Source organism: Rhodnius prolixus, unplaced genomic scaffold, assembly GCF_049639745.1.
Source record: "Rhodnius prolixus isolate KJV_2025 unplaced genomic scaffold, Rpr scaffold_13, whole genome shotgun sequence".
Taxonomy (NCBI): domain Eukaryota; kingdom Metazoa; phylum Arthropoda; class Insecta; order Hemiptera; family Reduviidae; genus Rhodnius; species Rhodnius prolixus.
In genome coordinates, this window is record NW_027411583.1 from 5,824,101 (window position 1) to 5,851,919 (window position 27,819).

The window sequence follows — 27,819 nt, forward strand, 5'->3', positions numbered from 1 at the left end:
AAAAGCTCCAATTTCCAGAATTTGGATCGTTCAGTGGGATAGGAGCAAAAGACATTAATAATTCAAAGAATAAGTTCCCATAGTCCGTGTGCTTTTGGTGTAGCCAATAAATAAATGAAAAGAATAGAAGCACCCCCAGGAAGTAAGTAGCGAGGGAGCTTAATGCTTCAATTCATTCAACTTGAATTAACCAATTGCGTGCCCTCAATTTATTACAAAATTAAATAATAATAATAAAAATCTTTCCTCTAAAGATTTCCCGCACGTGCCAATGTTTTCTAGGACTATCTTGTTTGTTTTTCCTTTTAACTGGGGAACTAAGTTCTTATTCTTTGCTGTTCCACAAGACTATATAGCTTGAAGGTACATTCTTTGATTGAATTTATAGATTCATTCTTTCGACCTCAAGATTTAAATTGCGCAAAACTTAATAATTAGCCATTAGATCAGAAATGTGGAGATGGTGGAAGGGAAGAGGCAGGAAGTGATGGTGTTGAATTAAAGGAAGTAGATTGGATATCGAAAAATGTATCCACAAAATTTACAGAAATATTTTTTTATACAATGAAATTCACACATCCTAGAATAAGATGATGAATTCTAACATCAAAGAGCCTGACGAAAGCCAACAGTCTCCTTATCAACACAAAAAGAAGTTCCTCTTTTTTTTACAAGATTAAGAGAAAAGTAAAGTAATCGCCCATTTTGATAGAGGCGGGGCTTTAACGTCCAACTACCAATTAGATGTCTTGAACGGGGGTCGGAAATATATACTTCACTATTAACAAATTTTTCTAACAAATAAACACGCAGGATTCGAACTGCGGATCTCCTACTTAGAAATCAACGCTTCGCAACCATTACATCAACAATAGACATAAAAGCACCAAGAAGTATTACCAGAATATTAGAAACATGAAGTCTAAACAAGTGTACGAGACAATAAGTGCAAGAAAAAAAAAAAAAAAAAAAATCTCTCCACTAAAGCTATTCACCTGATGATGGTTGAAAGCCCAAAACCAATCAGAAATAAGAAAAAAAAAAACATGTTATGAACGGCTAAAACACATAAAAACCTGTCATGTAAAGATTATAATTATTAAAATATTGTAATTATGTTAAACAAATTTATAATCGATATTGAGCTGGTTATGTTATCAATTAAGTAATATATGATAAATAATAATAAATTATGTATAATCTATTCTAATAGGAAGTCATATATACGAGTATATATACACTATATGCACGAGATTCAACTAAATGACATGCATAATATTGAGTTGCAACAGTTGTAACAATAATGAAGGTTACAAGTGACATCATCAATTATATAATATTGATTTGTGGCAAACAAATGTCTTGTGCTCCGTCTTCAATCCCCCCCCAACCCAAAAAAGGGGGAGTGAACAACTTACTAGAGTTTCTCTTGCCTTCAGTTTACGTTTAATTAAATAGTTTCGAAACTTTCGATTTGTTGATGACTGACGATATTCTGCATTTTAGTCATTGAAATGGAAATTCGAAAAGTAATGCCAACCACCCTTCTTCTCTCGCAGAAAAGTGCCCTTAAATAGAATTTTCTCGGAAAAATGTTTCAAATATGTGGCATTTCCAGTGATTTTTTCCTAAAAAAAAAAGCTTTTCGTCGCATTTGATTGCTGGACATCTAAATGTTTTTAATTTTTAAAAATTTGTTTTTGCCCATTACTCTTACAAAATACGAAGAATTTTAAATAAAATATAATATACAAACACAGAATGATTTAGTGCGCAGGTGGAGTCAGTCCTGGTTACCATGACAATGGAATCGTTAAACAACTCCGGTTCCAACTCCAGCATTTTCTATTGGCTAGATTCAGTGAACGAAAAAATGGAACGAGTCCGATTTCAAAAGGATTTAAATCACTCCGGATTCATATATTGTATAGTTAAGGGAGATGTCAAGTTCAAGGCTGAAATATCACCTAACTAACTCTTGATTCATTCACAAATGCTGGAAAGCCGTAAATTTGCGGAAGAAAAGTCTTTTTACTATTGGCTGTGTTAATTGATTGAGTATTGGAATACTGGTATCAAGTTCCAGTTGATATCCACTGGATGAGAAAGTTTGAACTTTTTTAAGAACAAAAAGAAAAGGCAGTGGACATGAACCCAAGACCGCTCTCCTGCATAATTCTCTAGGGTCAAAAGTTTTGGTCAAAGTTCGAGACTTTATTCTAAATGTTGTGATCTTATATATACTTTAATAAAAAAGATCACTTACCCAACTATCGATGGCTTCTTCTTCTGCTTCACAGTCATAATCGCACTGGACACAATTTAAAAAATATATCGCAACAAAATATAAAACGCTTTTTTTATTTTTGGTGTCCAACGAAATTTGGAATACCCGATTTCTATGTTACGCACAGTTTAAAGATTGCATTTTCATTCTTAAAAGGCCCACCCAAAAAAAACACTACCGATTCAAGCACTCACGGAAGTTAAACACTCCCGCACTTCCTGAAATATAAGAAAGGACAATAACTTGATGTGTAGAAGTGTACAGGAAATGGCTATAAATTCCACTGCAATCTAAAAGATCTTATGTAGCCCAGAGTATCATCAGGTTTTGCCCAAAAATGAGTCCTGTGAAGAGATAACGTGCTAGTATAAGATGTTTTTGTTACTGTTGTTCATGTTGTTAGACAGGGATACCCGCAGGGGATGCCAAGATCACTGAAGAAGTGGCTAGACCACTTCTTCCTTTTGGGTTCAAAGTGGAAGTGTGAATGTGTGGATAAAATATTTGAAATAAACTTCAAATCAATCTAAATTTGATTTGAACTGTAATACTGTCTCTGTTAGCCTGCTCAAGTAGGGAGCAGTTGCCCAGGAGGCACCTCGGGGAGGTAGAGATCAGATTTTGCCTCCCAAAAAATACTGGAATCCTGTGATGTGATAAAATAAAATAACCCACAGGCAACAATAAGCTACCAAAAATAGAATTAAGAAAAGAATATATCTAAGATGATTCGTTGTTAAAACTAGGAGAGCTTGTGGAAAAAAAAAAAAGAAGTGTAAAGTGTTATTCCAATAGTTAGCTTGTGGAAGGGATGGAAAGCTACCAGAAGAAAAGGTTAATGCATTTCTCCTTAAGGAAAAGTGTTTCAGTTACAAAGGAAAACAGAGTGCACAAACCTTTCCTGTTTTATAGCTGTAGAGAAGGGGAGGAGCTTCCGTCTCTAAAGTAGATCTAACTCCCACTGATTTAACTTAAAAAAAAAAATGGAGATTCTACAAAAAATAGAGAGAGATAGAACGAGGTTGAACCTCTTACTGTCTCTGATAGCCTTCTCAAAAAAGGAGGAGTTGCCCTCGAGCAGCTTTTGCCCCCTCTTCAAACCCTTTCTATTCTACAATACGTATTTTAGAAGGTACATATATATATATATAAAAGAAGGCATTGAACGAAACCCTAGGACAATGGATTTTTTCCAAATTATTTCTGGGAAAGAGTAAGAATTTATTAGAAGATGTCGCGTTAAGGCATAAGGAAACCTACCTTCAACGGTTCCGGCAAGTGTTAAAATGTTAAATACCCAATGATCGATTAGTAATAATTTGAGGATGGACAAAAAAGGGTACTCAGCGAAGGTGTTTAAAGAAAACAAAAAGGCATTTACTCCATCCTAGCCAGGAAATTCCTGATCCATAAAACGAAGAGATTTAAAATGATGAACGAAAAAACGAAAAGTGAACCATGAATTCAAATGAAACTGCGAACGATGACGAAATTAGTACAAATCAAACGATAAATACTTCATTGTCATAACCAATAACCAAAACGATTTGGTAAAAACCTATATCTGTATTTACATATGTTTTAAAATATATATAACTTCTGCATTTATTTCATTAGAGTCTTCAAACATAGATTAGATTAGATTAGATAGTAGATGGGACGGGTCCTACGCCCCATGGCACCGCAGCCACAGAAGACTTACTGTGCCAGCCCCCTTCTTAGTTCTAGTAGGCGAACCCACCCCTCCTAAAGAGGTTGAGGACCTTCCCTACTAGTTATTTTTGCGCTACTATCTCCTTCGGCCTCAGCGTTCCAAAGGTTTCATAGCGCAAAGGTTTCCTCCTCTTCCTGACATAATCTGCACAACGCTTCCAAGCTAATAAGCCCCACCTTGCGCAGATGCTTCCTGAACCTACCGTGCCCCGTGTGAATAGACCCGTAATCAGAGTAATCTGATTTCTGCCTAAACACAGGGTCTCTTTGGTTCTTTGCTTACACAGCCAAGGCATCATGGTCTTGTTGTGTTTGACCCCAGGACACATCACCCAGTTCTTTTCGTGCTCTCTCCAGATCCAATCTCTGAAAGCCGCACGAGCCGAACCCCTGGTGATCCCCAGGACAGGCTCCGGACCGATGAAAGGAGTGTTAGCTACATTCCTGGCCAGATGATCAGCTTTCTCATTCCCTTCAATACCCACATGACCCGGCACCCATTCCAACCGAACTTTGTTGTGCCACGCCAGTAGTTCTAGGGCCTTCCTGCATTCCCAAACCCATGGAAGAGGTCATTCTGAAGGCTACAAGAGCCTTCAGTGCAGCCTGGCTGTCCGAAAAGATACGAATTTCCCTATTTCTAGGTTCCATCCGCAGGTTTTCCTCAGCACATGTCTTCAAACATAAGTTCCAAGAATCATAAACATTGTTTCCAACTTCACTAATGTTCTAAAACAATTGTTGTGTAACAAAATTATTCTTACCTTTTCTATTAATATTCTTCTAATTACTCATTTTACACTGAATTTTATTTTCCTAAAACAGAAAGAAAAGCTCAAGTTATAAAAGCTAAGCAAAATGATTGCTCACATAAAATTGTACTAAACTATAGTTAGTAAAAAATAAAGGGGAGTTTTAACTCACTAGAAATACATCACAAAAAAAAATGCTCTACTAAAAACAATAATTAAACTTGACTTCTTGCTTTTTTAACTCACTGCACCCTTTGACGCAAATATATTGGGCTCTAACATGCGTTTTACTTGGTAATAATTTTTTTTAATCAGAATAATACAGCATCACTGTCCTACGATTGTGAAACGGTCTCAATAAATTGTAAGAATGTTGTATTATTTATGTGAAGGCGAAGGTTAAGTACTAAATACATAATTAATAAACTTAACTTTTAAACTAATTAAATGAACTCTTCAATTATGTTGCTAGTCTGTTTATGTGGTCCTTAAATAGCCCTTTGTGTCTTTGTTCTTTCACCTTAACTTTTTCCTTTATCACAGTAGTACTATAATTAAACTACCTCTGGTTTCCAATTTAATTGCAGTAATTGCATAATATTCTAATTAATACAAGAATTGTAAATTATATTACACTTTTTATTACATAAAAGAATAAGACGAAGGTTGATTAATTAAAAATTTAAATGAAATTGTCGATGAGGTTAAATGAGCACGGCAATTATATATGTCATTTCACTTACTTGAATAGAAGATAGTTTTTTTTTTTCAGCAAAATTATAAGGCTATTCAGGAAAATAGGTCTTCAGTCCTATTGGTTTTAGAAAAACTCACCTCTATTATTCATTAAATCGAATAGATAGTACATAGTTGTTTTAACTGAAGTACATTAAGCTTTTGTTTGTTTAAAAACTAACCCTATTGTTTACACCCAGTACATTGGTCGTGATAATAATCGATTATAGCCATCACTAAAGTAATCACAATATTACAGTTGCTAATTACAATCGATTTTTTTTTTTTTAAGTAATATCTTCCAAATTGGCAGTTCTTCATGAAAAGGGCTTCCATATACTATCACTTTGTCATGAACATAGTTTGGATTGCTCAAATCCATTGAATGAAGTTTATAAGTTCTACTTACAACTGATTTTTCACCAAGATTTGCGTTTACATTTGATGTAATAGCTGCATTTGTTGGTTACTATGGGGTTACAATGATATTTTTAAGTACATTAATATGTGCAGTTATGAGATGGCCAATAATAATGGTCGAAAAATTGTTGTCTGTACAGTTACAGATGAAAAAGGAATATAAATATTTCGTACCAGTCTTAAAGATAAAATAAGAACAATAATAATTAAAGGAAACACACACACACACAAAAAAGAAATAAAGTCCTTGTAAAAACATTATTTCTTGGTACAAACATTTTACCTTAACAATTTAGTAAAAGTCACTTTTAAAACTTCTTACCTTAACTTTCTTTTACAATTCAATTTATCAGCTTCGTAATATTATTACAAAGCAGTGAGACCCTTAGCGACCTAAAAAAGATACACCCACACAACCTTCTCTGTTAACTCAATTTGCAAAAAGTTCTTATAACAAATATTGGATGTTGAATATCAATATTTCTGTTCAATCATCTGTATGATTTCTAAAATTATAAATTTTTTTTAAAAAAGAAATTTGAATTTATTGAAGACCATTAAAGCTTCAATGACTGTTAAGCTTTTGAAAGATCTTCAATGACTTTTACTTACATGGAACTGAAACTAGTCCTGAACACTGTCTCGCACAATTAGCCTTCTCGGTTGAAGTTCCCTGCGGAAACAGAAACTGTCCAAATTCTTAATGTAAATCCTCATCAAGAACTAGCAGAAAGTAAAATTAGCCTAAAACATGACCCCCCCCCCACACACACACATCTCTTGGCATTTTTACGAGGCTAATAAACTAGTTCTTCGAGATCTTGCATTTAAAGTTGGCTAAAAACAAGATTACTCAAGAGAACATATACATTTTATTGGTCCATTGGGGGTGGATTACTATGGAAACTTCTACCAAGAACACATTTAGCTTTGAAACAGATTAAGAAGTCAAGGTTGGTGTAAAGTAACTTCCACCACCTAGAACAGTGTGAACTCTAGAGGAAGAAATGTGTACTGACACAAACTCACTTGAATCTCTGTGGAATTTTGTAGAACTAGAGGGTATTAAGAGTTGTTTTACAACAGATATTTAATTGTTCATTTTATTACGTAGCTCAACAAACAGACTATTATTATTACTATTAAAATAATAAAAAGACAAACAAATCCAAATTTGTTACGCAGAGGCGCCCAATTACTTTTCATTTCTGAGGTTAACACTTTATTCCACAATCCTTGATCCGCTAGTCCGAATCCTTTAGTCTGTCGAACAATTTCTGAAGATCCACCTAGATGTGTTAGACGCCAATAGCCTTGTGATTTGCTCCACTGAATATATAGGACTAAAGCTATCAAGCTGTATTACTCTTGACAAAATTTTACAGCTGTAATAATAAATTAAATGAAGAAAAAACAAATTAGTATCGACGGTTTTCTGTCGTTGCTATGGAAATCATTTTCAATATTTTACTCTTTTTTTTATTCCTATTCATCTTTTGTATTTGTCTCTAATTTTATCATTTTAATGTTGGGAAAATTAAAGAGTACTGAAACAAAGACTGCGCTGAATTGTTAGGCAAGTGCTATAGTTTTCTTCTTTAATTATTCTAATTTCTTTTGTATTGAACTTTTCCCTTTTGGTTAAATAAATTAGTCACTAAAAAATAGATGAGAATAGCCTCTAAAGTGCATTACTTATTTTGCTTTAAAACTATTCTTTAATTAAGGATACAAAACTATCACTCTATTAATGAAGTTGTATCTGAGAATATATTTACAAAGCAAAAACAAAAAATTAGTTAATATTATCTGTTTAAGCTATAAAATAAAAATAATATTCGACATTCATTAATAATTAGATATCGGAAGTGCTGTGTATGATCCGGTTCGGAACTATTTTACCATATTTTAAAATTAGAAGATGAGGCGTCCATCTATACAGCGAACCTAATTGCTATTTTAACAGCTTTAAAATAATATTTATTCGTTGTCGGTGAAAAAATATACCATTATTAGCGACAACCAGAGTGCGTTATGTAAATTATCACATATACACAACCAGACTACAGGAATGAATCATATTATCGCAGAGATTGGTAGAAATTATTGCCATTTTTAAAGAAAAGGGGGGTTCTGCATTAATTTTTTGTGGGTAAGGGGTCATTGTGTGGTATAAAAAAAAAAATGAAATTGTTGATAAACTTGCAAAGGAAGCCCACCAATAGTGGGGGAAATGGCTAATTATAAGTTACCCACACACCGATATCAAGTGTATAATTGCAAAAACAGCACTACAAAAATGGCCAGACAGATTACAGTAATGGTAATAAAGGGAGATTCTATAAAACTATGGCAGATTCAGTTACCTAGACAACCATGGTTTATAAGGGAACTGTCACTGAATAAATGGGTTGTGACGACAATAAGCAGGCTGAGAGAGCGAACCACACGGTGTGTGCGGATCGTATCTACACAGGATCAACAAAAGGTTCTCCCCTCTCTGCGTAGATTGCAATGAGGAGGAAGAGGATTTCAAACATATAATAATGATATGTCCACGTTATGTGGTAGAAAGGAAACGAATGTTTGACGACTTATACAGGTATTTAGATGCACCCTTTCGCTACGAAGACATAATATTCTCCACCAACATCTATGTGCTTAAATCTGTAGCAGAGCTAGCTAAGAAATATGAGTGTATTTAAAAGTTACAGCCGATTAGAATGAATGGAAGAAAATGATTAGAAAAGGATTACGTGATTTTAATTTCGGTTAAGCTATCCATTAGCTGTAGTTTATGTAAATAGTTGTATATAGTAGAGGGATGAATGTGTGAAGCGAATGTATTTATAAGTAAGAATGGAGAGTGAGTGATATTCTAGTGACAAGCACCTAGACGATGCTGGCTGTAGGCGGAAGCCAATGTCATAATAAATAACATAAATAGGAAATAATTATATTATTAATTATAAGCTTTAGACTCTGTAGGAGAGTTTTGAACTTGAAGGTCACAGATTTTGTTGAACATGCAAGAATTTGAAGCTAACATTACCGACCAAATAATACAAAATCCAATATTAGATGCGTTGAACTTCACTTCTGATAATATATTGATGTTGATAAATATTTTTTGCTCGTCCCTATCCTTCTCTCTAGCACTGCTATCATAGCATGAAAGTGGTACAATAACCTCTCTCCTCAGGTGTTTTATAACCCCATTATAATGAACTACCTATCGATAGTATGAAGGCAATTGATGCTCCATGAAATACGTTTCCACCAAGCTGTAAAGAGGTTATTATCGAAGATCGATCCAGTTTACCAACAGTTCAGTTACCAGTTATGGCAGAAGTTTTATGAGATAAGATAACATCAACAACAACATAATGCTACTAAACACTCATCCAATGGCTTTAATGTTGCTGTAGTCATAGATAACAAAATTTATTTTATTATGTACTTAAACAAGAATACATTTCTTGGGGCTGATCTAATTTTAATACAATATTTGAATAATTCCGGATACTGGGAGCTTCTTCCCATTATAATTTGGGAAAAGAAATAGTAAAAGCAAATCTTTCTTTCAAATTTTAATTGATTTTTCAAAGAAAGATTTAGTTCTTACCACCGTGATATACAGTGGTCAAAAAAAGTATTCATACACTAAGTTATTTTACTTTATCTACTGAAATTTTGTTTATAGGATGACTATTTCTTCAGCACTGAAATCGAAGATAGTAACAATGAATTTAATGCTCTCATTTTCTTTTATAAACATAAAGAATTGATTAAAAAGCAGAAAAATAATTTATTGTATGCAAAATAAGTATTCATACACTCAGTCTGAATGTTATAATTAAAGCAAAACTAAAGACCTAATATTTTGTAAGCAATCCCTTTGCATTTGTTATTGCCTGAAGCCTCCTTGGCATAGATTACTGATGGTCTGTGGCGTAACAAGGGTCCCTGAAGTTGACGCGAGGCTTTCCGAGAGTTGGCGTGCTCATCGGAAGCACATACTTCTTTCAACAGGATAACGATCCCAAACATACAGCCCCAAAAATACTAAGGAATGGCTGCTTTATAATGCCCAGAGAACAACTTCTTACCCCTCCACAGTCTCCGTATATAAACCCTATTGAAAATTTATGGTCTTATTTGGAGCGTAAAATTAGAAAATTGAAATGTTCTTCCAGAAAAGAGCTCATAACCAATTTAAAGAAATCATGGACAGAAATCATATCTCAAGAGACACTAAACCTGGTGGAATCTATGCCAAGGAGGCTTCAGGCAATAACAAATGCAAAGGGATTGCTTACAAAATATTAGGTCTTTAGTTTTGCGTTAATTATAACATTCAGACTGAGTGTATGAATACTTATTTTGCATACAATAAATTATTTTTCTGCTTTTTAATCAATTCTTTATGTTTATAAAAGAAAATGAGAGCATTAAATTCATTGTTACTATCTTCGATTTCAGTGCTGAAGAAATAGTCATCTTAGAAACAAAAGTTCAGTAGATAAAGTCAAAAAACTTAGTGTATGAATACTTTTTTTGACCACTGTATATCAAAGTCATAAGATAAAAGGTAAGGGAAAAAAAGTCACAATTCTTTTATGGCGGCCACTAAAAAAGTCAGATGAATTTAATTAAAAAACACAAATTTGACTAAAACTTTATTTAAAAAATTAATTTTTTTAAAAATGAAAATTCAAGTGTTATGCAGAGGGATTTTTAAAGGAACCACATAATCATTAACCTTGAAAAAACCATAACAGAATCGAAGAAAAGCCTAATGAATAATCAGAATAACAAGAATTGAAAGCATGACCAATGCTACTGAAGACTCACTTGTAATTATCTTGGAGCTAATCTAAGTCAGGATGGCACTATTGTCAGAGGAATAAGAGGATGATGTGGTGCTATGTTGCTTTTGTTAAATACCATTTGAGAACGATTCCTGAACCGAGAGGTATCAGTGCATAAGTCGACATTCCTTTCGTATGCGTTGGTTTCCTGGTTCCTTATTAAAAGCTGTTTAAGTAAATCCAGCCAGTTGAATGCAGTATGGATAGACTGACGAAAAAAACTTGAAAAAGACCATAAATGTCAAACCAACTAAAATGGTTCGGCCACTTGCTGAGATGCACCCAGCAAGAAGGTTACGTCTAATTATGAAACACAATGGGAAGAAATGGTAGAGGAGAAATGAGAGGGTGAGGTAAGGGATGCCTTCCAAAAAAAGAAGGCACGAGGAGAAAGATAAAGCTGGCCAAGCTCTAGGGTGAATAGATTAAGTTATAAAAGAGAACTTACACTGCCTAAGAATTTGAGAGAAATATGGATAAAGAAGCAAAATGCTTTTATCTTGATGTACACTGTCCTCTTTGGACAACGCGAAGTTCTATGAAGGAGTGGCAAAGACTATACAGCTCCAGAGTGCTGAAGATTTGATCTTAGATAGTTCAAGCTGTATCCTTGAATATTTTGAAAGATTTGTCTTTTAATAAATTGAAATTCCACTTTGAATAATTTTCTGGATATTATGCATAATTCGAATAATTTGACAATTATACTTAAAACGTGCAATAAGTTTAGGAGAAGTTGTAAATATTTTAAAAAGTTTAAAAAAAAAAAAAAAATCCCGTTTGAGGATATCAGTGTTCATTACAAAATCGAAACTTCTCTTCAAATCAAACTATATTGAGTTTTTACCTAACATTTAAAAAATAATAATGGCCATAACCAGGTAAAAAATGAACTCACCTAAATAATGGTTAAAAATAAACATCAGGTTTGGGTGGAAAATTTTGAAGAGAGAGAAAACCTGTGTTTAATAGGTAGCTGAAAATATAAAGTAATTAAACAGCGTTTGACTGTATATAATTGGAAACTGTGGATGAAAGACTTTTCATCAATGCTTAACTGTGTCAGGCCCCCGGTAACAGTATACTTGTTTTATTGTATAAGAGTTTGAAAAGGACTTTTGGATAAGCTTAGCAACATCCTAACTTGTTCAATTATTTCAATGACTCAATCGTTGTTATAACTTTCCGCAAATAAGTGAAAATAATGATGGTTTAAAACTATATTGTTAAAGATCTTCAATTGACAAAAGTTTTTAATATTATCTCTTGCCCTAGCATTGTATAGCTTTAAGTTATTCTGGGTTTCAAAAATTTGATTTAAATTCTCATAAGACTTTATACCATTTTTTTCATAATTACTATTATGTATTCACTATTGCAGTATAATAATGTATGGCAACATGTAAATGTGCTGACAGAAGAGGCATGTGAGAATATATCAGCCAAAAATATTGTAATATTTAATTTAAAGGTATTAATAGATTAAATTAAAGAAATATTAAAATAGATTCAGTAATGAAGAATGGTACCCAGAGCACATATTGGAAGCTGAAGAAAAAGATTCTGATAGGAGAGAATCGATCATCAAAGATAGAGAAACTTTTGGGTGAGAAGAATCTCATTTTTTTTTTGAGCATATCCCAAAAATAATATGTTGGTCTTGCCTCCCAGTAAAGATATTCCCTAATTATGCTTTTGAGCCACTAGATTCAAAACAAATAATGAAGAAACACCCCCCCCCAAAAAAAATTAAGATAATTATTGAGAAACATTCACATATTCAGTTTACTAGATTTTACTAAGTAAATCCCTTAAATACAGTGAAGTTATTAACAACTTGAAATTCATTCGACCTACATTAGAATAACAAGGTTAATTAATCGAAAACAATGGTAAACTAATGTAAAGGAGAACAGGTTGAATAGGAAAATTTCAGTTTATCAATAGTGACAGGTTAAGTCTACAAGTTAAATTAATGGATGGTTGTATCCATTTTCACTTAGGATGTATGGATTGCAGGGGCTCACCCAGAATTGGTTTTCGGGCGGGTTTTGGTTTTTAAGAAGTGAATATATTGCTTTATATTGCTTTCTTAGTGAGAGTGTTTTTTGAGAATACGATTACAGAATAATTTTGGCAACATGATCTCATAAAACTATTAAATTATTCAATAATTACTTCAAGCTTATGGACTCCGTGAGATGTTCGGGCGGCTCCTCGGCAAAAAAAAGAGGAAGAAAACAGGCTGCTGTTGTGAGGTATATCTCGGTAGGCCTTGGAAAACTCATCAAAGTAAGAAATCGTTGCAATAATTTGTGCAGCAGAGATGATAAGAGGATAATCAATTCCCGAGACGTAATTTCCAATGTGATCCACGCGGCTGTCTTGTCTTAGGAAGTTAATTCAAGGCGATGTAAGGCCATCTAGATGGACTTACTGATAAGTACTGTCACTAATTCTCTGTGCCCTGGGATTCAGAGAAATCGTAATGATAACAGCTAAGAATTGGGCAGAGAGGCAGGCCAAGAAAGCTGGGCGCAGGAATAAATGCAGCCATGGTGATTGGAACCTCAAACCCGTGGATGGCGTAAAAGTTAATAATTATCCACTTCCGCAGTTTACTACAGCACTACTCCAATCAGGAAATGAGGGTATCAAACACATGCATCTACTGGGCCCAGACAACAGATAATCTGAGTAGTTTTAACAGGTACACTATACCTTGGCATGTGAACTCGAGACTTCAAGGTTTTCGAGGAGTGCTTCTACGTACAGTCAAGTCTAATCAAAGAGTGGAGGCATGCTTCTACTAGATCATGCCACTACAGTCCCTTAGAAAATGTTTACAAATTAACGCAGGCAATATGAACTATAATACGATATATAACCGTAGTTCAAGGTGGCATGAACTGACTTGCCAATCCCCTACAGAATTTAAACTAATATTGGCTTTTAGACCATTTTTTAGGTCAGAAAATTATGTTCAGAAACCAATTAATTCATGTTTACAGAAGTAGGATTTCTTATCTTAAGACTAGAATTATCTAAATAATAAATGTTCACAACTTACAATTAAATTTACTGAAGCAAATTATTTGTCCTTCCTATGTTTTGCTTGCAAATGAAGAGATGCTTTTTTTATTTTACGTTTGCATTACTTTCTTGACGCATTGACTCCTAAACATAAATAATAAAACTTATGTAGACTGAGAGAATAGTAAATTTTTACTATCTGTATTCTACAAACAATACAACTCACGAGCACAGGATGATTGTAGCTACTAGGCAGATAACTTGGTTAGGTTATTACAATTAAGAGGTTACAATTCTTAAGGTTTGCAATTTGTATTAGTAGGTTACAATTTTATAATCACTTACATACCTTCGTAACTTCACAAGGAATACATTCATTCGCTGCTGAAAGCATGGACAGAAAATATCAGGAGAAGTACTGTGCAATGAAATGTTTTTTAGGCTAATATAACCCCAAATCGTGCTATCATGTACGTAAGTATATTTTTAATTCTCTTTTAGCAATGTGTAGGTTTTCAATTTTTAGTTTTCCTTGGATCTTCACAGTTTAAGGTCACCCTTTTTTCCCCCCAAATATCTAATTTCTTCATGTAGACTTAAGCTCACACACTTCAAGAGGTGTTCGGCAGATTACGATCAAGATATCTAACTCATAAGAAGTCCCAATAATACCATATAAAGTGAATAAGGCTGAAAGAAGAAAGATTTCTGTAATATCTGTGGATAATACATTGTTTGCAACATGCAAAACTATTATTTAGCCTGTATCTTGAGTGATTTTTGTTTTATTAACCTGTTTTTTTCTTTTTTTTAGACTCATTAGGTCTCAAAATTTTGGAGGCTCTCAATCATTCTCATTACGGTGATAAGAGGAAGTCAGAGGAAAAAAGAAAGAAAGAGGGTCTGAGAAACCCACGCTGATTTTTTTCCTCCTCCTACTGGGAGGTTAAGCAACAAGTGGTTAAATTGAGATCTGGATCTGTTTCAACCATCTTATTTACCAGTATCATTACTTGTGAGTAAATTTTGGTGAAACCAAAACCCTGATAGGGTGACTACTCCATTTCATTATTAATGAAATTTTCTGAGTTGTTACATAAAGTTTTATCAAATTTGACGTCTTTTTTGTTTTTTAAATTAAAGCGTCTGTGAACATTGGCGCCCGGAGCTTTTTTCCATCACCGGACAGAGAGCTGTAAGAAGCTCTTTGGAAGAGAAAATCTATGCGCCAGCAGCTCGAACCCAGGTTCTCCTTGTGGAAATCCAGTACGCTTATCAATGGAACTAATCCCTTCCCTACTTGGTATTATTACTAAATTATTAGTTGCCAGTAACTTAATAACTCACTCCTTACAGCTTCTTTTCAAATGATTTTTGTGGGTAGTGACAATAACCCAATTGTGTAGTCCCCTGTGGATAGTTTTTGATAAACCAAAAGTTAAGTTGGTATTTTATGTGGAAAAAAAAAACCAATTCGAAAATCAACACGACTGCAATAATTCCTCTTGCGAGGGAAAGTAAAATTGTAAATAATTTAGATAATGTTCCATAGGGAGAATAAGGTTGAAGCCGTAGAATTTTATTTTGAAACTTATATAAGTTATGTCTCCAGTTTTACCTACGTAATAATTTTCCTAATTAGTAATCATTCAGTAGTTGGTTTTTAATTTGGTAAGAAGATCTAATGGAACCAAAATCCTAAACTGGATGCAAATCCTAAAACGATCCGAATTAAAACTACAAGCTGTTGTAAATGGGCCACGAACAATAAGCTTACCCTGAATGTAGAAAAGACCAAAGCTATTGTTATTGGCTCCAACTCACTCCCTAAATCATTGGCTCCTCTTCCTAATCTTTTCCTTTACAATATCCCAGTTGAATATTGTGAAAAACCTTGGATTCTCTTTTGATCAAAACCTATCTTGGAAAAACCATGTTTCCCAAATCTCTCGTCGTTCCATCCATATCCTTGAGCAGTTTAATAGTTCCCGTCACCTTTTTCCAATGAAGACCCGGCAACTCCTAGTTTCCTCTCTTATATTCCCCCATTTCGACTATGGTTGCCTTAGTGTATGGCAGTCAATATCAGGTGATATTGAAGCTAAGCTTAAGCGCCTCCATGAACTGCTTTATAAGATTTATTTTCAGCATTTCCAGAGAATCTCGCATTTCGCACTGCTACGATAAGTTGAAGTGGCTTTTTCCTGTCTATCGCCGCCAGTATTTTTTGGGCTTCTTTCCTTTTTCAAGTCATCCAGTCTCAAAGGCCTTCCTATATTCTTCAACTCCTCATCCGATCTCTATATTCCCTCTCACCGTACCTCATCCTTTGACAAAAACCTTCCTAATACGTGCTACCTCTCTCTGGAACTCCTTGCCAACATCTGTCCGCCATGCTCCTACCCTATTTATCTTTAAATCCCTTCTATTCAGTTATCTCCTTTCTATTCAGCTTCCTCCGAAATTTTAATTGTTTTAATTTATTTCCTTAATTTCTATTGGTATTTTTATTTTCACTTTTTGTAAATACTTATTTATTTATTTATTTTCTGTTTAATCATAGGCCAAACTGTTAAGGCCTCTATTTGTACCTGTGTTTATTCTTAGGGGACAATTGTCCCAGAATAATTTATTTTCTATTCTGTTCTATTCTAAATTGTATTGTTTACGTGAGTACTAGGTGAAATTAATAATTTATTTTATTTTAGAAACTTCAACTTAGTATCTATGTTTATCCTTTTTAAATTTACGTTAATAATTAATTATTATTTTTAAGGTTGGACAGAATAATGGAATCATTAGTGGTAGTCAAATTATTTGGACAATACCAATGGTTCCACTGTATCTTTGGTATATAAGGGCTAAGTTTTCCATAGAGAGGTAGTCAACAATTTAAAAAAATCTTGGAAGAATTATGCTGTTAGAAGATAGTCATTGTTAGTTACGGTAATGGGAGTGATGCTGCTCGCAAAAGGCAAAGCCAAAGTTGGTTATTGAAGAATGGAGTATCCTGCGATCTTATTGAAGTATTGTGAAGCTAGTAAATGCTACAATAAAATGAAATGTTAATAAACTGAAATGTTTCTTCCCAGACCGACCAAGAGCCCGGCTACAAATGTATGTAAGTTTTGTATGGAAATAAATCTTCTTACAATTGTGATACAAATTAATCATCGGAAAAAATGATTATATTTTGTAATAATTCTAATTTTAAATTATATTTATATATTTTTAACTATGTCATTGTAATTATTTCACCCTCTCCAATTAAGTGTAACACAGATCTCTCGAGACCTTTTTAAAAAAGTCTCCAGAAATGCTATATAATTAATTATGGCAATAGATTAATCATATTGGGACAACCAATACGCCCAAAATATTCATTTCTGATAACTCCTACAGAAACATGCATATTTTATTTAGCAACAATTTGAATAAAAGTGCTATTTAAATGAAAAAAAAAAAAAAATGCTTATCTGCTATTTCAAAAAGAAAATCACAATGAAAAGGCAATACAGACTCGTTAGGTTCCGAATTTCCAACCAGCAGAAATTGAGCAAAGTTTAGTTTAAAAATACTATAACTTCGTGGCGATGAACATTGACGTTTCAGTCATCTGAATGGAATATTAGGTTGTGGTAAGCCTTGAAAGGAGCAGAGGATTGTGATGCTGGAGAAGAATCACAAACATCATCAGAACGGCTACAATAGGAATAGATACGTTATTATGTAGGATTTTGTTGGAGACATCATAAAGCAGCATTGATGATTTTTGGATGATTGGATTTGGAAAAAATTGGAACACTTAGCGAAACTCCTTATAGAATGCCCTGTATCTCTAGTTTGTTGGACAATACTCCGTCGTTATATTACAAAACATAGTTTAGATGTTAGTCGAGTAGTCTTATCTTATGGAATCACATTTTTTTGTCTGATGTGAGGTCTCCAAGTTTGTCTTTTGTCCACATGTAACCCAGGATTTAGCTATCTAAAATATCATAATAAAGTCATAGAATGAAAGAACAGGATAATCTTAGCACTATTTCTGCATCTTTTTCTAAAAATATTAATAGGGATCAACGATTGTAAGTTAAATGTCGAAGATGGGGAAAAATCAGTTGAGAAGAAGTGTCACTCTATTGGTTTTTGACAATTTTTTTTTTTAGCAGAAATTCCAAGTTCAAGAAATGTTCATTACGAGTATGTTAATTGAATTGGAAATCTTGTGGGTTTCGAATTTTTCTCATATGGCATCAACACAGCCAAAATCGCCAATAAAAACTTTTTTACTGGCCCTTTACAATTGAATTTTAACTCTTTAGCTTCATAACCGATCACTGATTGTTAAGTTAATAAGGGATTTTTTTTGTCGGAAGGAGGTATCGCTAACAAAGCAAGTTATGATTGCCAACTGTCTTCTCATTAAGAGAAGACAAAAAACAAACCTCTTCATTATACCCAGTAATTTGATTCTACCTTGCAAATTACAGTAGGTAACACTACTAAGTGTACGTTTTTAAAAAATTAATTGACTGTTAAGTTATGCAATACATCCTGTAGTAGTTCAGGTTTAGTTAGAAAGGATATTCTCATATTTTGTATTGGACAAGTTTGCCTTAAAGTAGAAGGGAGTATGTACAAAAATAAAAAAAGGAAGCACATCATTAGGAAAAGGAAGAGGTAATGAGAAAGGTCTACATCTATAAATTATATTAAAACAGACGCGTTTGAATAAGAATTCAAATGAAAGATTAAATTAAAAATCAGCTGTACTTGATTTTTTTTTTCTCTCTTTTTTTTGGCATTGGCTTCCGCCATACAGCCAGCATCGTCTAGGTGCTTATCACTAGAATATCACTCACTCTCCATTCTTACCTACAAATACATTCGCTTCACTCATTCATCATTCTACTATATACAACTATTTACATAAACTACTGCTAATGGATGGAGCAGCACTCTGTGCTCCTGCCATCCTTATAGCTTAACCAAAATTAAAATCACGTAATCCTTCTCTAAGCATTTTCTTCCATTCATTCTAATTCGGCTGTAGCTTTTAAATACATTCATATTTCATTGCTAGCTCTGCTATCGACTTAAGCACATAAATGTTGGTGGAGAATATAATGTCTTCGTAGCGAAATGGTGCATCTAAATACCTGTATATATCGTCAAACATTCGTTTCCTTTCTACCACATAACGTGGACATATCATTATTTTAATGTCAAAATACACGCTTAAGTAATTCCAAAAATTATCTAATTCTCATTTTATATTAATAATTCTAAAGATGGCTGCCCTTGAAATTATTTGCCAAAAATTCATTATAATAAATGAATTTTGATAGTGAAAGATCAGCTCTTAATAAACAAAATAGATTTCTAAATTTCAATTTAATCCTCATTTCAATTTTTTTTAATCAAATAATGTTCCATTTATTAAAGATTAAAGTGTGATTCATAAAAAAGTTTCAAAAAGTTCTTTAATTAGTAAATGATTGATACTAATCACCATGGTGATTTGAGAATCTAATTGATAAAAGATTTTACTTACTTTTTTAAAATTGCCCTTTAACTTGTTATTCATATTTTAGAATGAATCCAATTTCTTTTTAAATTAGAGCAACATTATTTAAACACTGAATTAATCAATCACTAGGACCCAATTGGCCATCTTGGATGATTTTTAAAGTAATTTTAATTGCCTATATTTTCCTCATATATACGTATATATGTACATAAAAGTTTTTATTCAACCAAGTTGACAATTAAATCTAAAAAGGTTGTTTTTTTTAATTCGAATTTATTGTTTTTTAAATTAAATAAATATTTTATATAAATTAACTTTTGATAATACATTATTAATTTTCATTTTTCTAATCACCATACCATTTCCGTGTTAGTTGATGACGTCACTTTTCTGAAAGCTAATCTGGAAGTTAGTGCTCTTCATTTTTTTGCTTTAATTTAAATGAAAACTGTGCGGCTTATGATTGTTAAGTGAAAAAAAAGAAAAGTTAATTGTGTTTTAAACATTATTAATAAAAATGTGATGTAATTTTCTTGCTTTTAATTAGTGTAGTTTTTCCAAATGAAGTAGAGGATTGGTGGCGACATTTCTCAAACTTCTTTACATGGTACGTTTTAGTTTCTCATTTATCTTTTTTTGTGCAGATCAATTTGATGTGATGGTATTTTAATTATTATGTGATTGGAAGATATTTTTTCCCATTAATTAAAATAATTTTTTCTCTTTATTAAGCATTTTTGGGTGTGTGTGTGTATGAGAATGTAGAATCAGGTCAGTGTAAAATGATCTTCATTATTACAAAAGTCTCTCTTAAAATATAAAAAAAAAATCTTTTGAAATTTAAGGGCATATAGTAAAAAAATATCTTTTAATCTGATCTAAACTTCCACGATGAGAAAAAAAAAGCCATCACTTTTTACTGGGTCAATTAAGGGAAAAATTACTGAAATCTCAATAAAAGTTTTAATCTAGCTGAATATAATTTTTTTGTTTTAATGGTTGACTTTTAATTTTATTGATTATTAGGAACTTAGAATCATATTTTTTTTAAAAGAAATTAGTTTTACAGTCAAAAATTCAAATTAAAATTTTTAGAAATTTTAAGATTCCATACCAGCTGTGACGCAACATGATGGAGTTGCGTAAGTGGTGAGCTCTGTTGTGGCAAAATGGAACTCTTTCTGGAAAGATAATTTTTAATATCCAAAGATTATTTTAATATAATTATTTATGTGTCTCCAAAATAACTATAACTTATATCTTTTTATATTAGTTATTATTTTGTATCTATTCAAGAGGGAATTGCAGATTAAAAAAAAATCCATATTTTACGAGGGTCGTTTGAAAAGTCCGTGCAAAAATAAAAACTACTTAATTTTTTGAGGTAAACCTTTTTTATTTTTCAACATAGTCTCCTTTTAGGCTTATACACTTCGTCCAACGCTGCTCTAGTTTGTTGATCCCTTCCGAATAATAGGATTTGTCCAAATCTGAAAAATAGCCATTCGTTTCTACAATCACCTCCTCGTTTGAATAAAATCTTTTTCCCGCCAGCCATTTCTTCATATTGGGAAACAAATAGTAGTCCGAGAGAGCCAAGTCTGGAGAATAGGGGGGATGTGAAATGAGTTGGAACCCTATTTCCATTAATTTTGCGACCACAACTGCTGAGGTGTGAGCTGGTGCGTTGTCGTGATGGAAAAGGACTTTTTTGTGGGCGTTTTTCTTGCAGCTCGATTTTCAAACGGTCCAATAACGATGAATAATATGCACCGTTCCAGATAGTCGATGAGGATTATTCCTTGCGAATCCCAAAAGACAGTCGCCATTAATCTTTCCGGCCGAAGGAACGGTCTTCGCCTTTTTTGGCGCAGATTGCCCCTTGGTAACCCATTGTTTAGATAGTTCTTTGGTCTCAGGAGTGTTGTGATGTAACCATGTTTCATCCACAGTGACGAAACGACGCTTAAAGTCCTGCGGATTCTTCTGGAACAGCTGCAAACCGTCCTTGCAACACTTCACACGATTTCGTTTTTGGTCAAGCGTGAGCAATCGCGGCACCCATCTTGCGGATAGCTTTGTCATGTCCAAATGTTGATGCAAAATATTATGTACCCGTTCATTCGAGATGCCCACAGCACTAGCAATCTCACGCACCTTCACTCTTCTGTCATCCATCATCATATCATGGATTTTATCAATGATTTCTGGAGTAGTAACCTCAACAGGGCGTCCAGAACGTTCAGCGTCACTTGTGCCCCATATGGCCACTCCGAAAATTTTGAAACCACTTATAAACTGTTCTAATCGAAGGTGCAGAGTCACCATAATGTTTATCAAGCTTCTCTTTAGTCTCCTCAGGCGTTTTGCCTTTCATAAAGTAGTGTTTAATCAACACACGAAATTCTTTTTCGTCCATTTTTTGAAAATCACTCGACTTCCTCGATTCAAACGAATGCCAAACACAAAGAAATAGACCGATCTGGCTGAAACTTGGTGTGTGTTCTTCCAAGAGATGCTACTAACTAAACATAACCTCGATACGCGCCAGTGGTGCTATCTCTCTGACTTTGCACGGACTTTTCAAACGACCCTCGTAGCAGGAATAAGGAAAGAGTGGAATTTGATTTTAGCCTTTAGAATTCATTGGTGTATCCAACAATTCTTTTAGATTTACCTACTTGTTAAAGAATTAATTGCAAAAAAATGTAATTTGCAATTTTCAAACATTAGTTATGTACAATAGATTGCGAAACAGTTTATCACGTTATTGTTACATTAACTAATTTAAAGCCCCTTTTGCTGTAACAGTGACATTTCTTTCCGAAACGAAATTAAAAAAAATTATTCTCAATACATTTTAAAAGAAATTAAAATTAAAAAAAAAAATTTTGTGCTATTAGGAATAACAAGCATAATTTTACAAGTTTAACGGGAGTAAAAATTAAAAGTAAAAAAATAACTTAAGACATGAAAAGAAATATAAATTTCAATTTTACTTGAAACCAGGTCCATCCTGGACAAAGCCTTCTCGCAATGAAATCCAAACTCTCTTTGTAAGTTGGAAGTTCTCATCATTGAAGACTCAGCATAGTCCACCCGTCGTTATCTTTCCATCCTCTTTCAAATTAGTGACCAATTTAGATACTAGTAGTCTAACGAACATCTTTCATTCTCCAAATCTGTCTTGCTCATCTTCTCTGCGTTGCATGATTTAACCAATATTGAGATTTACTTCATGTTCTTCTTTCTGCTTTCCTGTACGTTTCTTTTCCTGGAGCTATAGTAGCTTTGTAATGTCTTTTTTTGTTTTACACAAAATCATGTTTCTATCCCTTCCTATTTCTGGTTCTCATTGATCAATACTAATAACCTGTATTTTCTCCAAGGGAAATGTGATGATTCTATTTCTTGATTGACAATGAAAGAGGTTACCTGCCACAGTGAAACCTATCTCTGCAACCTATCTTATAGGTTGCCTATTATATCTATTTTTGACGAACAATCAAATACAGGGCTTTTCCACCTAAAAAAGTGTCAACTTGTCAAACTTATTAAATGTCCAATTTTTATAGGATCATTATTCACATTATATGCATACATACACGCTTTTCCTTTAGAGTTGACATTTTTGTTGAAACCTGGATTTCCCTTAACATTTTTAGCTGGCTAAACCATTTTCCCAACCACCGCTTCTTTATCCTCCATTTATCTTCTAGGTCGGTTTAGTTTACCTCTTTCTCTAGGCACATATTTCAGCGAAATGTTTTGTTACCTGCTACAGTTCATCCTTTTTAACGTGACTGAGCTAATATTTCTCAGCCGCATCAATATCGTAAAGGTTCTTTTCCTTATTTCGCTGTACAGAAGTCCATCTCTCCTGATAACAGCTATTTCTGCTCTTCTAAGTGAGCCGAAGATCTTTCAGCCGAACATTGTAACAATGTGCATTATTTACTAATGGGTAAATTTTCTTTTTTGAAGCAATGCTGACTTGTTTTTTGACTCTTTAGATGGGAAGATCAAAACTTCAATTATTTTTTTTTCTTTCTCTATTTTGTGGTGGATTTCAGTTTAACTTCTACAGTTGCAATAGAAGGTAGTCACACAAGTATTTGAATTCTTTTTAGACCTCTTTAGTCCAGGACTACTGGGCGAGTGAATACGGACATACATTTCTCTTTATATTTATTGCTAAGTCCCATTTTTGGTTTCTTGGCCAGTTTGCGGGCCATATAGGCAGCAACATTTTGGTTAGAGACAACCACCACTTGGTTTTATTTACCGACTACCTGGACAACGATCCAACTTACCGAAATGGAAATTAAAAGACTAATATATAGGGCGATTATCAAACCTGTGTGGTCCTACTGACTAAAGCTCTAGGGTATATCAAAACAGATAAATGTACAAACTGTTCAGACCTTCCAATCCAAATTACTCCGACAGATAGCTAACGCAATAAAGCAGTACATTACTTTGTAAAGCATTTTTGAAAAAAAAAAAAAAAAATTAAATAAATGAATTTGGGATTCTGTAATTTCATAACTCTCCCTCTGCCTCCTCTACAATCAGTTAATCCAAGAACTTTCTTTCCACTCCATTCCTGGGAATCCTCATAAAAGACTGAAACGACGTTAGCCAAGAGATCTACTGATGGAGTAAAATTGATGTACTATAATTTTTCCTTTGTAAATATGTAAATATCCCTCTCACTTCTCATTCAGTCACTATTCTCACTCAGCGCTATTACCTTGCTAATTAAAAGTAAAGTAATTGCCTATTTTTTCAGGCGGGGCTTAACGTCCAACTACCAATTAGGTCGTGGACGGAGTGAACATACTTTACTGTAAATCTCTTTTATTAACCATTAAATAAAATCCAGACTAAGGACCGGGAATCGAACCCAGTACCACAATGCATATTAACTTCGCAGGTCTCGCCTCTAACCGCTCGGCTACCGTGGCGCTTACCTTGCTAATTACTCTCAACTCGCTCATCTCAAGTTCTTCACTATTCCTTATCACATTCATAATCAATCGCTTGTATATTTCTCATTTCTCACTGCTTGACAGTATCTCGGTGGGTTCTTAGTAGACAACTGTTCCACACTTGTGCTCATCTTTTCCCTTCATCATATTTACTAGATGCTAATTTTGCTGTTTTAAATTTTTCGATGGTCATCACTGGATGATCATCATTCATGATTGCCACGCCATTTTTATTGTACAGCATATTTACTTATTGTACTGCACGAGTGCAGGTGTAAATTTCAAATAAAAGATATAAAAAAAAAATAATTTTTTTTTCAATAAATAAAAAAATAATAATAGTAAAAGGGATTCTGTAAAATCTATAACTTAGAAGTACGTATTTAGCAAACCTATGTGGACCTACGGACTAGAGCTGTGGGGTTCAGCTAAACCTACAAACATACGGACAGTACAGGACATTTCTGTCAAAACTACTCCGACAGATAGCTGACGCTCCTTTCTACGGTGTCCAACCACATACTTCGCAACGACCTCAACATCCCATTTGTACAACAACTCGCCAAGACTAAATACCAAAAGTTCCATACTGCTCTCTCGACTTGCTCTAATCCTCTTGTACTGTCTCTCGCTTCCTCTGGCATCCCTAATACTCCTCGCCGACTGAATCGCCAGTGGCCCCGCGACTTCCTTGTAGTCTGAAGGCCTAAACGCCATTATTCTCCTATCTCTCCTCTCTTCTCCTCACATTCTCCTATCTCTCCTCTCTCCTCCTCACATTCTCCTCCCCACATTCCCCTCTCTCCTATAGAGAGTGCTACCGCTGGGTAGCTTCTCTCCTCCTGCTCTCCTCCCGCACCAGTTCATCATACTCTTCATATTTATTGATTGTATGCAATGTATACAGATTGTAAATTACAAAATAAATTTAAAAAAGAAAGACAAAATAAGTATTTAGCAACGTAGGTGTCTACTACTTCTCATAGTCCTTATATATTTTTCTGGAACTTAAACGTTTGATGTAGATTCTGTCTAGTTTTATAATTTTAATTACGTGAGTTGGCGGGATTGGTTTTGTACGTATGTGCAAAATTTGTGAGCAGGGAAGTGCAGCTTGTGTAATGGATGTTGAAATTTATGATATGTGATTAATTTATGATCAGCTGTATCATAAATTTGATCTTATCGTTGAATGCTTTAATACATTAATTTTTTATGATAAAGAGTATTTTTTTTTATGCAGGATGTGATAAATAGTTATAAAATTTTCTAGTCTTTTCTTCAAAAGGAAGTGGGAAAGATCTTTTACGAAAATAATTTTTTGTTTTTTGTTTTTCCTGCTGGGAAACACTTGTTTTTCTGTTTATAGCCCCACTCTGTGTGTGTATGTGATCAAATCTCTGTGGAATGAAAGCCTATATTCTGAACACGTTTCACGCCATAAAAATTGGTGACTATGCTACTATACTATCAAGAGATGACAATTTTTTATATCCAGAAGGTTGTTGTCTTCCAGCACCACTATGGCTGTGGTGGGGGGGGGAGCAGGAGTACACTTTCCCTATGTTATATATTTATAAGGAAAAGTGTGTGTACTCTCCAGAATAGCCTGTGTTAACTTGCAACTACGAAGTTCCCATTTTCCCCAAGTTATTTTCACAATTTAAATCGTCCAGGAAAAGGGATCTTCGGTAACTGTATAATGTAGGGCAACTGGTTAGACCGTTTTTGTCCATGGCAATTTCCGAACACTTTTCGAACCTTAACTAATAATGGATGTACAACAACTCGCAGGAGTGGTGGGGAGAAACCTCAAGCCTGGGGCAGGCCTAAAAGTTTATTTTTAAGCTACTCTCCTAAATTAATTTTTATTATTATTCCGAACGAGGCTTCTTGGGTAGTTACAATTAAAAAAAACAAACATATGCTCTCTGTCTTAATCAATTTTAGACCATTTCGCCATTTATTCACAGTTTTTATTTTATCTTTTATTAGCAGAACATTTTTTAATTTTTTGTATGAGAAATTACCTTTGTTTTTACAAGAAAACGTGTTCACGAGCACACAACAGTGTTAGTTATCAAGTTGTTTAATTCATTGAAAACTCTTTTCAGATGGACCAGTAGTCAATTTTTAAAGTAGATTGTCTTAAAATAAGGAAGTCAAAGGTTACAAATTGCACTTTCAAAAAAAGAAAAGAAAAGTTACTTCTGATTTCTCTGAAATATTTGAGAAAATGTTAGGAAATATTTTAAACAAGTGCTATTTTTATAATCAAAAATTCACATTACACGGAGTAGGCCTATGGACATTACTTACTGGTTGACCCTGTATTCATTCTAAGCATAAGAAAATGACCCATCTATCTCAGTCACTCTTCCAATCAATCGAGACTGTTCCAATTTAAGTCTTCCAATCCTCATTCATACATTTAGGCGCCACGGTAGCCGAGCGGTTAAGAGGCGAGATCTGTGAAGCTAATATGTATTGTGGTACTGGGTTCGATTCCCGGTCTTAGGCCTTGTATTTTATTTAATGGTTAATATGAGAAATTTATAGTAAAGTATGTTTGCTAGTCGCCTCCTGTCCACGGCACCTAATTTGGTAGTTAAGCCCGTAAAGCCCGCCTGAAAAAGTAGGCACTTTACTTTACTCATTTACACGATTTCATATAGTCATAAATTTTGTTACCCAAAATACGAAAATTTTAGAATGTTTATAATGAAAGGCTCTTGAAAATGATCCTGTTATAGCTGCAAATTGTTCGGATTATTAGGGATTGAAAATGGAAAATGGATGAGTACTCAGAGGTGGATGAAAAACTGGTCATTAAACTCAACATCTATTGATTAAAGTCCGGAACCAGTTAAAATTAAGGGAAAACATGCACGCTATAACGGATATAATCAACGATATTATTACAACATACGATAGGCAAAATCCTGTTATAAAATTGGTGTACACAGCTGATATTCTCCTTTACGTCCGTCCCCTTTTATGCATATTGGTTTCTAGATAGGATATCATATTTTGTACCAAAATTTGTTTACAAACACACACACACACACACACACACACACAAACTGTTGTTTATTCCACCTATAAGCTATCTATGTAACTATAATGATTATATAACATAGTTATACAGCCAATCGCTTAGCTCTATGGGTATGGTTATGTTAACTCTCTATAATGTGATTGGATGGTTAAATTAGTTGCCCAATATTGGTTGTTGATAGCATCACCCTCGTCGATATTGGTTCAACTATTCTGTTTTTGGTTTCCCTTACTGTTTCGTTTCTAACTTTTGTTTCAATGAGATAGTTTGGTTGTTGTACTTAGTTTATAAAAACCGGAAAATCAACAGTAAAATAATCTTTGATGAAAACTTACACTTGACTTCCGGAATCTTTTTTTATTTAAAATGTTTCAACATCTAGGACATTGGCGCTTGAAGCCTTCTCAGTATTGATTACTTGAAACTTTT

The 27,819-nt window shown here is 33.8% G+C and overlaps 2 protein-coding genes and 1 long non-coding RNA gene across 18 annotated transcripts in view; 1 reads left to right on the forward strand and 2 right to left on the reverse strand.

Annotated features, from left to right (window-relative positions):
• The window catches only part of LOC141448007 (uncharacterized), a 149,609-nt gene extending 146,703 nt beyond the window's left edge, over positions 1-2,906 (reverse strand). For all 13 annotated transcript variants that reach the window (XR_012454780.1, XR_012454776.1, XR_012454772.1 and 10 more), the window contains exon 1: positions 2,267-2,906. Coding sequence is in view for 1 of the 13 variants with exons in the window: in XM_074116008.1 (XP_073972109.1) it covers positions 2,267-2,304 (38 nt within the window). In the remaining 12 variants the exon portion in view is untranslated. The remainder of the gene's footprint in view (positions 1-2,266) is intronic.
• The window catches only part of mAChR-B (muscarinic acetylcholine receptor), a 307,231-nt gene that overhangs the window by 132,806 nt on the left and 146,606 nt on the right, over positions 1-27,819 (forward strand). The window contains exons 1-4 of one of the 4 annotated variants that reach the window (XR_012454768.1): positions 14,086-14,285; positions 14,626-14,826; positions 14,955-15,114; positions 16,588-17,049. The exons of 1 other annotated variant lie outside the window; for it this stretch is intronic. The gene's annotated coding sequence lies outside the window, so the exon portion shown is untranslated. Of the gene's footprint in view, positions 1-14,085; positions 14,286-14,625; positions 14,827-14,954; positions 15,115-16,587; positions 17,050-27,819 lie in introns of those variants that run through there. 2 more of the 4 variants (XR_012454769.1, XR_012454770.1) reach the window with 2 other exon arrangements.
• Positions 6,997-14,112, reverse strand: LOC141448009 (uncharacterized). Its single transcript, XR_012454786.1, has 3 exons — positions 14,038-14,112; positions 13,849-13,955; positions 6,997-7,292 (listed from the first exon to the last, which is right to left on the reverse strand). It is a non-coding gene; the product is annotated as an uncharacterized lncRNA (long non-coding RNA).